Source organism: Mirounga angustirostris, unplaced genomic scaffold (assembly GCF_029215605.1).
Source record: "Mirounga angustirostris isolate CCGP_5_RB_7025 unplaced genomic scaffold, mMirAng1.0.hap1 SCAF_4, whole genome shotgun sequence".
NCBI lineage: Eukaryota > Metazoa > Chordata > Mammalia > Carnivora > Phocidae > Mirounga > Mirounga angustirostris.
This window is the reverse complement of record NW_026991712.1, coordinates 9,165,700-9,178,327: the sequence shown is the minus strand read 5'-3', so window position 1 is coordinate 9,178,327 and position 12,628 is coordinate 9,165,700. Positions and strand designations below refer to the sequence as shown.

The 12,628-nt window shown below is 47.0% G+C and overlaps 1 protein-coding gene across 1 annotated transcript in view; it reads left to right on the top strand.

Moving 5' to 3' along the window:
* TG (thyroglobulin) overlaps positions 1-12,628 on the top strand; it is a 241,089-nt gene that overhangs the window by 68,386 nt on the left and 160,075 nt on the right. Inside the window, exons 26-27 of the mRNA XM_045895844.3 lie at positions 306-497; positions 4,588-4,752. Of these exons, the coding sequence (XP_045751800.3) occupies positions 306-497; positions 4,588-4,752 (357 nt within the window). The remainder of the gene's footprint in view (positions 1-305; positions 498-4,587; positions 4,753-12,628) is intronic.

The window sequence follows — 12,628 nt, the reverse complement described above, 5'->3', positions numbered from 1 at the left end:
TAAATGTTTGCTGGCAATAATAAAAATAATAATAAATATCACCTCGCCACACATCCCCCTTTAGTCCATCAGAGGTGTGGTGGGCGTCTGTCCAGGTCTGCTGGTTTGGGGCCAGGACCCTCGGGAGCTCCATGCTCTCCATGCACGGGCGATCCAGAAGTTTCATGGTGTAGAGAGTATCTCATCTTGGACTTCACACTGCCCCTAGCCCAACCAGAGTGTCCACTGTCATATGACCAGTAAACTGTGGTCAACTCTGAAAGGTTTTCAGATCTTTAAAAAAAATTTTCTGCCTTTCCCCCCAGGCCAAGAGTTCACCACAACGAGTCAGAAGAGCTTCGAGCAAACGGGTTTCCAAAACACGCTCTCCGGAATGTACAGGCCTGTTGTGTTCCCAGCCTCAGGAGCCGATCTGACGGGGGCTCATCTCTTCTGTCTTCGGGCATGCGACCGTGATTCGTGCTGTGACGGCTTCATCCTCACCCAGGTCCAAGGAGGTAATTGATGTGACCGTGAGGACCAGGGCCCTCCAGTCCCAGGACCCGTGGTCCGACAAAGGAACCAGCAGGGTCGCCGAAGCCAGGATATGCAATGTGGGGACGGCGTGGGGAGGTGCAGGCGCGAGATAACCACTTAGCTCATGCAGCCCTGCAGGTGCTTTTTATTCTAAGAATAATTGGGAAGCTACTGAAAGTTTTAAGTGAAGGAATGACATGATCAGATTTGAATTTTGAAGCTTTGGCTTGAGGTTGCAGAAGGTAATGGGTGGGGAGTTGGAGCAGATGTGGGGTTCAGTTAACAGCTACCTCTGCAGTCCTGGTGAGGGGGGTGGCGGGGGCTGGGGTGATAGCAGTGGAGATGGAGAAAAAGGGTCAGATTCAAGGTATCCTTAGCAGGCAAAACCAGAGGACCGAAGAAGGGAAACGTGTCAAAGACCTTTCTTGATGATCCAGCTTGTTCACCTGGTTCGATAGCTTGTTTGTGTGGTGAATAATGGAAGATACCAGATGTCAGGTTTGCTGCTGGGAAAGGGGGATTTGGGAAGGTCATGAGCCCATTTACAGTGTGCCAAGTTTGCAGTGCCTTTAAGACATTCACAGGATGAGGACTAAGCTTTTGGGTACAAAGATCCAAAGCTCAGAGTGGGAGTCCAGGTGGCAGATAGAGATGCATGGATTCCTAGCATTGAGGTGGTATCAGAGTTGAGGGTCTGGGTGGGATTTCCTAGGAAGAGGGTACAGGGTAAAAAGGTAGAGGGGGAGGGGGGGTAATCCCTAGTGAACACCTACATAATGGGGAGGACCTTCAAAGATGGAGAATTAGAGTCCAGACATCCAGGAGGAGTCCCAGGAGGGTGTACATCGTGGAAACTGTGGTGGAGAGGGTGGGAAGATAAAGGAAGATTGTCCACAGATTTGAATGCTGCTGAGAGTTCAAACAAGGTGTTTATTGAAAATGCTGAGGTTAGCTCACATTTGTCTGTGGGGCTGGATGAGAGCCTGCTGTTGGAGGGGTAGGGCAGGAGCACGGACTGGACTGAGTTGAATTCTAAAATCCCTTTTAGGTTTAATGCTCTGTGATTATATGATGTGCATTCGTGTTAGTGTTTAGATAAGCAAAAGTATATATAGAGAGATAGATAGATATTATACACACACATACACACACACGCACACACGCACATCCATATAAACACATGCATGTATGTGAAACATTGCAGATCAAATCCGCAATGTCTTCTGCCTTCTTCTCTGAGGACACGATGATTTCTCCAAATTCTCTCACCAAACCGTATGGTTTTTCAAGTTGGAAGGTTGTTTTCCTTAGAATCATATATGGAAGAATTAGTTTGTTCCATGGAACAGTAAGCACACAAAATCCTTGTTTCCATGACATTTCTGGCTTGCAGCTCGCTTGCTTTTCCCTCCAAGTGGAACCTGTGATCCCTGAATTGTGTTGAGCTGAATGGCCCCCTCACCACGCCACAAGTTAAGCTCTCTTGGAGACGCACATAAAACACTGGGCAGATGTGTTTCCCAGGCTTGTCTGATGGGCAGATCTGGAGCTTTGAATCAGAAAGCTTTGGCCAGATCTGCTGAACTGAACGGGGACAGACTCCCGCTCCGTCCTTTTATCCCGGTCTGGAAAGTCATTTAACTTTCTGGTAGATTCCCCTTCCTGCTTCTGCCTCCTCCAACCTCCACTTCCTAAGTGGCTTTGTTTCCACTGATTATTGAGGACGATTCACGAGGCTCCCGTACCTACATTTCAGTGGGGTTCCGAGGGACTCAGGCGACCCCGCGGTTCCTAGGAGTGTAATGGAAGCTGGCAGGACGGGATCCGCAAAGTGACTTCGAATCTCTAGCTGGCACCTGTCTCTCAGATACACAGAGTTCTCGTTGCCTCTTTAGCATGAAAGAACAAAGCTACATGGGTTTCTCTTCCAAGGCCTGAGAGCAGAAGGAAAAATACACCCGCCTCTTATTTAATTCCATGATGCTGTTTCCTGCCTTGGGAGAGGGCAGCCACGGGGCGCAGACTTCCTCTGGGCTCTCAGGCGGGCTCTTATGCACCCTGCTACCCTGGTCCTGAGAGGCTCAGCCTGTGGGCCCCCCTGAGGCCCTCGCTGCCTGCTGGCCATTCCTCCGGTTTCAGCTGGGAAAACCTCTCTCCTTTTCTGTGCCTCTGCTTCCTCATCTATGAAATGAAGTGGTCTAATCAGGTCAGGGATTCTAGAATCCAGCTGTGCACCAGAATCATCTGTGGTGCTGTTGACAAATGCCGATTCCCGAATGTCACCACCTCCCACCCCTACGACCTATCGAGTCAGAAACTCTGTGGTTCGTGCTGAGGAACGAGCATTTTCAAAGCTCTCCCTGTGTTGTTGATAGAATCAGTCCGAGGCCCTGGTTTGAGAACCAGCAGTCAGAGGAACTGTAAGGTGATTTTTTACACAGAGATGCTGCTGATGATTTCTTATCCCCTGCAGGTTAAAAGTGGTCAGTGGGAGGGAGAAGGACAAGACGTCAGATTCATAAGCCAGACATCTGAGTCATCTACTTTGGGGAAATTTTGGTGAGGGATGAGTTTGAAACTCTTATCTGGATTTGGGCATAAATTAGGATAAGGGAGGGAATGGGGTTATGGGGTGACAGATTTCCTATTTTTTTCAGGAGAATCTGAACAACCATACTACCTAATGGGATTACTTATTGAAATGACGTATAAATTATCTAATTTCTACATCTCAGTAAATTTGGGCAATTAACTTATATGAGACTCGGTTTCCTCACGAGTAAAACGGAAATAATAATGTCGGCAAGAATTGAGGGGATTAACATATTTAAGGCACTTACCACCATAGTGACCGGCACAGTACAGACATTTGAAGCTTTTGAGTTGCCTACCTTACCTCACTAAAACCGCTGTCGTTCTGCATGGAGCACTGGGTGTTAAACGCAAACAATGGATCGTGGATCACTACATCAAAAACTAATGATGTACTGTATGGGGACTAACATCACATAATAAAAAAACAAACCCCACTGTCAAACACACTTAGCTCGGGATAGGTCTTCCTGAACCTAAATAAAGTCATAACTTCATTGAAGCATTTTAAAAATTAGGACACATATTCAAAATTAAGATATATAGGGGCGCCTGGGTGGCTCAGTGGGTTAAGCCACCAACTCTTGGTTTTGGCTCAGGTCATGATCTCAGGGTCCTGAGATCGAGTCCCACGACAGGCTCTGCGCTGAGCGGGAGTCTGCTGGAGATTCTGTCCCTCCCCCTCTGCCCCCTCTTCCCTGAGCTCGCTTGCTCACTCTCTCTCAAATAAATAAATCTTTTTAAAAAATCAGGCTCTATAAAAATTAGTCTAATAAAAAAGTAGACAAAATAGTCTAGTGCCTCCCCTAGTTATAGATCTCTCTCTGCATATCCCAGACATGGGGGGCACACGGCCTATGCTTGAATGCATCCAGAGACAAGGAGTTCACTTCCTAACAGGCAAGTGCTATTGGTGCATGGTTTTTCCTAGTTCCTTACTTGGAATCGGAGTACTCCTTTCTGAGTCCCTTCAAAGTTGACATGTTCGTGCACGTGTGTGTGTGTGTGTGTGTGTGTGTGTGAGAGAGAGAGAGAGAGAAAGAGAGAGAGAGAGAAAGAGAAGAGAGACAGAAGCTTCTGTTTATTTGCTTGAAACCTCAAAAAGATCCCTCTGTGGAGTAGGGGGTAGAGAATGAGGACAGAGGACTCTGACACTAAGACCCCCAGTGGTATTGAAGACATCGTTGCTACTGACCCATGAAGAAGGGCTCTAATGGAGGAGGAAAGGTTCAGCAGGGCCGGCATGGGGGTGGCCCTCCCTTTGGGAATTTGCCACTATGACAAGTGCAGAACTATCAGGGAAGAGGAACACAATTGAAAACCAGGCTGCTGCGTTCCAGTGTCCATCCCTGTGTGCCTCCCAAGGCATCATTACCTGTCCCCATCCTCCAAGCCTCTCAGGGCACAGACATGAGTCCCTAAAAGGGCCCTCCTTGTTCTTCATCACATCAACCTCTCCTCTCTCTCATGACTCTGCAGGTCCCATCATCTGTGGGTTGCTGAGCTCCCCCGACGTCCTGCTTTGCAATGTCAAGGACTGGAGGGACCCCGCTAAAGCCCAGGCTAATGCCACATGTCCTGGTGTGACGTACGACCGGGGGAGCCGCCAGGTGACGTTGCGTCTGGGAGGCCAGGAGTTCCAGAGTAAGTCTCTGCCTTCTGCCTGACTTCTTTCAAAATGCATTTTCCTCACCAGCAAGGTCTGACATTCCTCTCCTAGGAGCCCTCTCTGTACCCTAAGAGAGTTACAATTCTGAAAAGAAATGGTACCAAAGATGTACATAAAACCCAACCAGAGCATCTCAGCAGCTCTCCCAAGGCTGCCGGTTGGCTGGAGGGAGGCCGGCTCAGCTGGGCAGCATCGCTGTGGCAGGTGGTCCCAACTACACAGCCCCTGCTGATTACAGGCAGTACAAGGGGCTCTGCGCCCCACCGCATGGGCTCCGTTGACAGAAATAACCATTCAGCTTGCTCCATCCTCCTCTTTCAGAAGTTCTTCCAGCATTCTCCACAAACTTATAAGCATTAAATCTAGAAGTTACTCTGAGATCATCTGCCCACCCCCTCATTTTACAGGGATGGGCATTAGCCTCTGAGACCCATGGTGAGCAGTCAGATCTCCTCTCTGCCTACCCCCGCCCTGTCCCCTCAGCAGGTCTCCATCAGGGAAGACCTCTGAGCTGAGGACTGACCACACTGGCATGACTCCTTGTGGTCAGGACTGTCGGGCTCAGGATCCCCAGAAGCTCATTAGAAATACGGATTCTCGGGTCCCACCCCAGACCCGCAGGGTGGCCCCAGGAATCTGTTCGAACAAGCTGTCTGGAGAATGCTATGCCTGCTGAGTTTGAGAAGTTTGCAAAGCACTGACTAGGTGACCTGGCAGTTTCCTTCCAACCTGAAGAGTCAGAGTTTATGGTGAGAACCGGACTCGGGATCACTCACTCCCGGTTCCTCCGTGAGGCTGGCCGAAGCCCGGCTTCATCCTGCCTCCTCTCTGTTTTTCTGCCAGCACGGAGTTCCACCCCACCCTCTGCGCTGGGAGGGCTGAAAGCAGTACAGATGTCAGCCCAGACAGGGCAGGGAAGGGGACTAAGGGGGGAGAGGGTGTCAAAGAGCCCTTGGAGGCTTCCTGTCTTTATGAGATGTTGGTCCTTCAAGAGTTGGCAGCCACTATCTCCTGCCTCTAGAAGTTTGCAAGACCTACTTCTCAGTGTAAGGCAGCTCTCGGCCACCAGAACCCCGGGGCTCACTCGCATACCCCCAACATAGTGCCTGGAGGGAGAGGAACTGCTTTCAGTTCTCCCCATTTTACAGCTGAAGAAACCGAGGTACACTGAAAATGAAGTCTTGTTAAGGGCTCCGAGCTTCCAAGGAGAAGGACTGGGACCCGAAACCAGGCAATAGGGCTCCAGAGCTGATATTCTTACCTGCTCCTCTCTGCAGGCACTTACAGATAATATGTCTGTTTGAGAGGAACTCTGTAGGGGGCCTGACACATAGTATTAATGTTAGATAATATTATTATCATATCTTGACTTTGTCATAATCTTTTGTTTTTTTAAGAACTGGACCCGTGTCTTAATAATTTCTGGATTCACACCATCCAGCCTAAAACCTGGCATAGAGAATGTATATAATATCTGTGGAATGAATTTTTACCAAAGCCTGGACAAAAAATGTTGCCTAATTATGTGGAATTCCATGAAGCTTAGTGTTTTGGGGGGGTAAATAAAATCAAATCACTTATTTACATGATGAATAGTAAACATATGGTATCCATTATTCTGAGAGGTAGCCCTGGGTAAAAACAAGCATTTGCAAAAGACGTATGATATATTCATGGGCAATAAATCCAGAGTGAATTGCTTCACATGGAGCATGTGCTTGGTATGTGCCCCAAAATAAAGAATGTGTCCTTGTCTGGCCTCCCTAAGAAGGAGTGATTACCAAATGACTTTTGAAGTTTTGGGTTGTTTTTCTTCCAATACCCTGTGTATATGTGTATATTTTAGGGTATGGACAAAGCTTTAAGAAAGGTACCCTTTGATGGGGATTTCAGGCACTCCGAAGTATGTCCGTGGTGTTCCAAATTGGGGGTTGCCTTATACACAGACTGACCAGGAGGCCCTTTCCAACTGGGAACAATAGGGCACAAATGTTCTCTGCCACAGTAATAGGTCACTCTTCAAGTACAATGAGTCCCTGGGAAAAGAAATGTGGTTTAAATTCTTACTAAAATGTGAACAGCCGATAGACTCCCTTTTCTAACAATAGATATTGATAGAGGGAAAGAGGAGTGAGGATCCCATGGATCTAGACAGCCGCAGGGAGACCACAAAATGGATCGAAAGCACGTGGGAAGGATCTAAGGACAATAATGATGAACTCTGTCTGTCACAGCCTCTGCCTTCCCATTTAGCCATTGATTAGATGCTCATTAAAATACGGACTCTGGAATCAGACCCCAGAGTTCAAATTCCAGTGTGAATGCTTACTCCTTTATGAACTTTCTGGGCCTTGGCCTTCCCAGTTATAAAATGTAGATAATGATGACTTTGGATCCTTGGGAGGTTGGAAGGATTGAAGGAGGAATGTGTGGTGAAACATTGGGAGTGATGCTGGGAGCAAAGTGGGGACTCCGTAGATGCTAGAGATTATGGAGCAGTGGCCTGCATTGAAAATCCTGGAGATGATTTCTTCTTTTCTCCTCCAGCTCTGTGGCCTTGCTCAAAGCACTTCACCTCTTTGAGCTTCAGGGTCTCCATCTGTAAAATGGGGGCACACTTTTTTACATATTAGAGAATGAAGTGCTAACATGCTCTATGGGCTGTAGTTTAAGGCATGGTTTCTGAACCTCAAGTCCCTGATCCCCTGACAGCACATCCCACAGAGGCACCCTGTAGGACTTCTAGTCTGGACATCCCCTTTCATTGATCAGCTCACCGGCACTCTGAGAGTCTGGTCCAACAAGTGGCCTGGCTAATGGAGAATTAGCATTTATGTACAAAGTGTAAGTGAATTGATTCCCATTTGTAAGTAATTGCAATTTAACAGAATACACTAAATTCAAACAGGAAGCACATCAGTATCCATTTTGCATTTTACAAAACACTTTCACCCCCTTGGGCTCACCGATCCTTTTGATACTTAAGTGAGGCAGCTGGTTACATCACAGTTTTACCCAGGAGAGTGCAGTTCCAAGCTGTGATGTGTCATACTTAAAGAAACTGTCTTTGCATGAAGTGCAATAGCTGGGACCTAAACCTTAGACTTTGGAGACCAGGACTGTCAATTGAAGCTCTCCCCCACCCCACCCCGTGGTGCCACTTGCTTGTATAACTTGTGTTGTCCCAGCAAATTAAGGAGTCCAGTAATGGACATCCATCTGGGCTCACTTTGCTCCAGACATTGGGTCATTAATGTCAGCGACTTACACATTCTACTTCAAGGATTTTCAAGGGCTCTGGGGAGAAGGGGACAAAAGGCCCTGGGAAAGCGGGAAGGTCAGGGGTGAGTTGTGGAGGTGGTCTGGGTGGGCATGAACAGCCTTAGAGGAGGGAGTTGTTGGGCTCACTTGTCCGTCACTTGTCCTGAGAGCTTGCTGAGTGTGGGCACCAGGCCAAGAACTGAGGTACAGACAGGGAGGAGTGGTCTCTGTGTTGGAAGGAGCTCGAAGGTTAGCTGGGGTGACAGGAAGATTATTGACGTACAGTGGGCCCTGTTTGCCCATCTTAGTGGACTGACGAAGGTTCATAGAACTCAGAATTCTCTTTTTGTGCATTTTTCCTTGTTTGTTAAGCCAACCAAATATCAGTTCAGAACAAAAAAATACACCCACAAACAAACAACCCTACAAATCCCCCAGGGCCATTTTATCCCATACAAAGACCCAGGGCTTTTCTTGGTTGTGAGGTTTCTCTTTCCCATCATCAGATTTCTGTTTAAATATTACTCTCAAGAGAGGAATCCACCCAGAGTCTGCGTCTCCCAAATTGCCAATGGGCATCTCTGGATGTTTCAACTATTTAGTGCTGGCTGGATCCATCTTTCCATTTCTAAGGGAAAAGGCTTAGAAAGCTCTGGAACTGCTTATGTCTTCTTTCTCACAATGTCTTGAAGTGCAAATGAATGAAAAATAGGCAGATTAAATGTCCCTTACTGCCCATAGGGACTTAACATTTGACAGGAAAAACAGGCCTTGGTGGAACACTCCTGGGTTTATTCTGAATCCCAAAGGCTTCATGCTTCAGGCAATGGTAAGGCTCAGGCTGATGGCTGGCGTCCTCTTCATAGGAGTCTGTTTTGTATCAATGCTTGCCATCGTCTTGGGGTGCTGGGAGCTAGGTGGAGAAACTTACAATGCCTCTGGGATGCTCACTGTCTCCAAATGCATTTGGAGTAGACGTCTGATGGGCAGCTACAAATAGGATGACCCTATTATAGTTATTTATAATAGCGGTCATGTGCTCTGCACTAAGCAGAACCTGAGACAAGGATTCAGGAATGTAGTTTATTAGGAAGGCAAGGAATAGAAGGTGGACTCTGAAACCCGGGCTTTCTAGTTTGGGATGCTGTCCACTCCCAGGCTGTAGATTCAAACTAACCATCCTAGACACAGTGCATGACCTCTGCAGAAGTGTCCTGAAGTAAGTCAAGACCACGCGACACCCACCAACCTTCAGGAATCAGGCTCTGTGCCAAACCCCAAAACTTCTAAATGTGTATGTATTCCTGCTGCCTTGATTATGGAGAGAGAGGTAATGAGTCAGAGCGTAGAGGCCTGTTTGGGTCACAGGGATGTTCTAACTCAGCTGTCATGGAAGGAATGGCACAAATGTCTGGATAGTCAAAACGTTTTACCTTAAAATATTGCTCAGCAGGGAAGAGGCGGAATCATGTTTGCTTCTGTTCTATGCGCCTCCTCACCATCGACAATGTTGAGCTGGGGAAGTTTTGGGGAATGGAGGGACGCTTTGGGGGTCTACATTAGGAAAGCTGATATGGTGGCCAGCCTTCCTGTGCTTGGGAAGGTAATGCTCTGTGTTTGCTTGGCGGGCCCCGAGTATCGTTGATTACTCTGTTTTCCTCATTCATTCCTCCTTGCATTCATTAATGTGCTGAACACCAGTTCTGCAGCAGGGATTGTCAGCTGTTGGTGATATAACGAGGCATAAGTCCCCATTCCTGAAGTCCGAAAGCTCTAGTACATTCAATGGACAGTTACAGTCAAGTATGAGATTAAAGACAGAGGTGCTTGTTGAGTGTGTTGTGCAAATCTAGAGGAAGGGCATAGAACCCAGCCAGAGGGTTCATGGGGGCCTTTTAGAAGGAGGTGACGCCAGTGCTGATTCTTAAAGAATGAATAGAGAGGTTAACCAAGTGAAAGGGGATGAGAGTTCTCGAGTGCAGTGATGCAGAAGGCTGGAAGCATGCATTAGGTGGAAGTGGAAAGATGGGCCCCTTGGAGACAGCACGTAGCTGTTCACACTGCCAAGAACCAGATCCCAGGGAAGTGAATTCCGAAATGTGCAGTAACTATTGCAGGACTGGAGGGAGGATCGCCTTTGGGGAGGATACCCTGGTGCTGTGTGGCTGGGGAGGTGGGAGGGAGTCAAGGGAACCAGGGAAAGTCTGTGATGAGGCCTGAGCCAAGACGGAGGGTCCCGCGGCGGGGCCAGGTTTGAGACCAGTTTGGGGGAACAGCCTGGTTGGATGTAGAGGTTGATGCAGGGGAGGAGGATGGCTCTGAGAGAGTGACCAGGAAGGAAAGGGTGCCCTTGACTGACTTGGAAAGTAGGAGGAGGTGAGTGTGGATGTAGAAATGGGGTGGGGGGTGGGAAAAACAAGAGAGAGGGCGATGCCATGCCCTTCACTCCCGTGGCCTCTGTGCACACCTATGGAGACCTGGCAATTGGATCAGTAGTTAAAACCCCCAGGGCATTATCACTTTGTCTGTGGTAATTTACAAGCATCTACACGTCAGTCTGTAGATGTTGGTCAGGTGGCTTTCTGGATTTACCAAGTGCTCAACTTTTTGTGTGCTGAATTTAACTGAATTCCACTGGATTGAATGGTGTTGAAATGGGCCAAAACCAAGGATGAGGTTAAGACTAACCATATTTTCCAGGCCAGAAGCCACAGGGCTCTATTGTCTCAAGATGACAAAAAGTGAGTAAGAAGATCCCATTCTCACCACAGTTCAGTGCATTCTGGCCCCAAAATAGAGCGTGAGACCTTGTGCACCTATGTGGAGTACCTGTTCTTCTCTGGGTGATGGAGGGCACCTATAATTGTCCTTGCCACTCAGTGAAAAGCAGGACACGTCTACCATACCACATCAAGATGTTCTGGACAACATGAGAGGCTCACCCAAGTCAGAAATAGGAACTGCTGAGTGATGAAGAAATCCTTGAGGGATTATTGCTCTTGAGAAGGGGCAGCGATGGAGATGTGGACTAATACTTATTGAGGGTCCATGATCTAAATGCTCAGTAGTATCCCATGGTAAACTACTTTGTAAAGTGGTCCTCGGTTTCAGTCTTAGATTTGAGAGCAATAAAGCGCCCTAGAATTAAGATGTTGTTTCTCCTACTTCTACAGGATAAAAAAAGAATCCTAATGCATAGCCTAAAATATTTGGAAAATTTTACTTTATTTATTTATTGTATTTACATCTATGTTACCAAAAGTATATCTATATCTATCTATCTATCTACATCTATCTATCTATCTATCTATCTATCTATCTATCTATCTATCCCTCCATCCTTTTGAAGAGTCAGTATACCAATTAGATTTGGGTGTAAAAATATTTAAGAAACAAATTCTCTAATTTCCTTTGGGGCAAGGTCCAAAGTCCCCTCGCCTGCCCTTCATCATAAGCAAATGTGATCAAGAAAGATGACAGAAGCAGAGCAGATTGAGCAGATGGCTCCCTGCTCTGTGTTGGTGTCGGAAAGTCTATGGTGGGCTCCTCTGTAGGGTGTACAATGAGTTTCAAATTTTCAGAGATCCAACTCTAGATCTCCCAGACATCATAGGTTTCAATTTCCCCAAATTTTTACAAGTGGCATCCACCCTCTGAGGAGGGCAAGAAGAGAATAATGAGTAGGTTTTTTAAGGAAACGTGTAATCCCAACATTGGGCAGTGTGAGACGTTCTAGAATTGTTGTTTATTCCCATTTTAGAAGTAAAACCAAATGGAAGTGCAACTCAATATTTTTGGCTCACCCCCTGTCATAGAGCATGGTCATTCTTGTAAGGGGGGCGGCTCATGACTTTAATAGCTGCGTTTTCCAAATCTTTCACTGTTTAATTAAACCTTTTTAAACCTCCTTAAACACCTCTCTAAACGCAAGAAGCTTTACAGATATTTGCCATTTTGGATGGACAGAATTCTAAAATATGTTATCCTCTCTTTAGCGTGGTGATTAAGAGCATGGGATATAGAGCGAAGCAAGTGGGATTTGAATTCTGGCATTAGCCTCTCTGGATTTTGATCTGCACCTGGAAATTAGGGACAAAAACACCTACCTATGAGGTTTAAATGAGGCAATATCTGGAAGGTGTTCATCATAGTGTTGGGCCAATGGTAATGACTTAATAATAATCGACTATAGTAATACATGGTTCTTGGGGCACCTGGGTGGCTCAGTTGGTTAAGTGTCTGCCTTTGGCCCAGGTCCTGATCCCAGGGTCCTGGGATCAAGCCCTGCATCGGGCTCCCTGCTCCGCGGGAAGCCTGCTTCTCTCTCTCCCACCCCTCCTGCTTGTGTTCCCTCTTTCAATATGTCTCTCTCTGTCAAATAAATAAATAAAATCTTAAAAAATAATAATACATGGTTCTTAATGATAATTAACACAATGTGGTTACTTCTTGAGTTCTCAGGTTGTGAACCATGTGTTTCCTGCCATGTGTGGGGTCATTTGCCTCCAGAATCTGTGCTTTCTGAGCTCTTTTCCCAGGCTTTCATAGCGCAGGGGGATTGGCAGGATCTTAGGGCTGCGCAGAGGCAAG